At 50.3% G+C, this 602-nt stretch overlaps 1 protein-coding gene across 1 annotated transcript in view; it reads left to right on the top strand.

Moving 5' to 3' along the window:
- Window positions 1-602, top strand: part of PLK3 (polo like kinase 3) — a 19554-nt gene that overhangs the window by 8670 nt on the left and 10282 nt on the right. The window contains exon 4 of the mRNA XM_018573724.1: window positions 299-492. Within this exon, the coding sequence (XP_018429226.1) occupies window positions 299-492 (194 nt within the window). The remainder of the gene's footprint in view (window positions 1-298; window positions 493-602) is intronic.

The raw sequence follows: 602 nt of genomic DNA on the forward strand, positions 1-602 counted from the left end.
CGCATCCATTGGATACAATGTCTCCAGTAAGAATATAGAACTTTTGTGGCATCCGTTCATTGGTATGAAGTGCAATGTCTCTAGGACATGGGGGGCGGGGCGCGGGGGGCGGTTTCCATGGGATACAATGTTTCCGTTGTGAATGTTTTGTGTTCGGATTTAATTTCATGTCTCCGGGATAAGAATTTCTCTGACATCTTTTGTATTGTGCTGGTATCTGGAGGTGGGGGAGGGGGAGGCGGTGGATGTGGCCTCTGGGGCCCCAGATCTCACAATGTCGTCTGTTTCCTCCTCGCAGTCCTTGGCTCATGTCTGGAAGGCTCGGCACACTCTGCTGGAACCCGAGGTCCGGTTTTACCTGCGACAGATCATATCGGGCCTGAAGTACCTGCATGTCAGAGGCATCCTGCACCGCGACCTCAAGCTGGGTAAGGGAACGCCGCGCGGCCGTCAATATCCACAATCTGATCGTTTTGAGATGTATAAACGTCTGTAAGATGATTATCAGTCGGGGGGACTGGTGGGGAAAATCCAAAAAATTAGTTTTTATGTAAACCCAAAGAACAAAAAAAATGTCATTACAGCCCCTCCCCTAACCCCCG

The sequence above is a fragment of the Nanorana parkeri genome, unplaced genomic scaffold, assembly GCF_000935625.1.
Source record: "Nanorana parkeri isolate BGI_ZX_2015 unplaced genomic scaffold, ASM93562v1 scaffold2508, whole genome shotgun sequence".
Taxonomy (NCBI): domain Eukaryota; kingdom Metazoa; phylum Chordata; class Amphibia; order Anura; family Dicroglossidae; genus Nanorana; species Nanorana parkeri.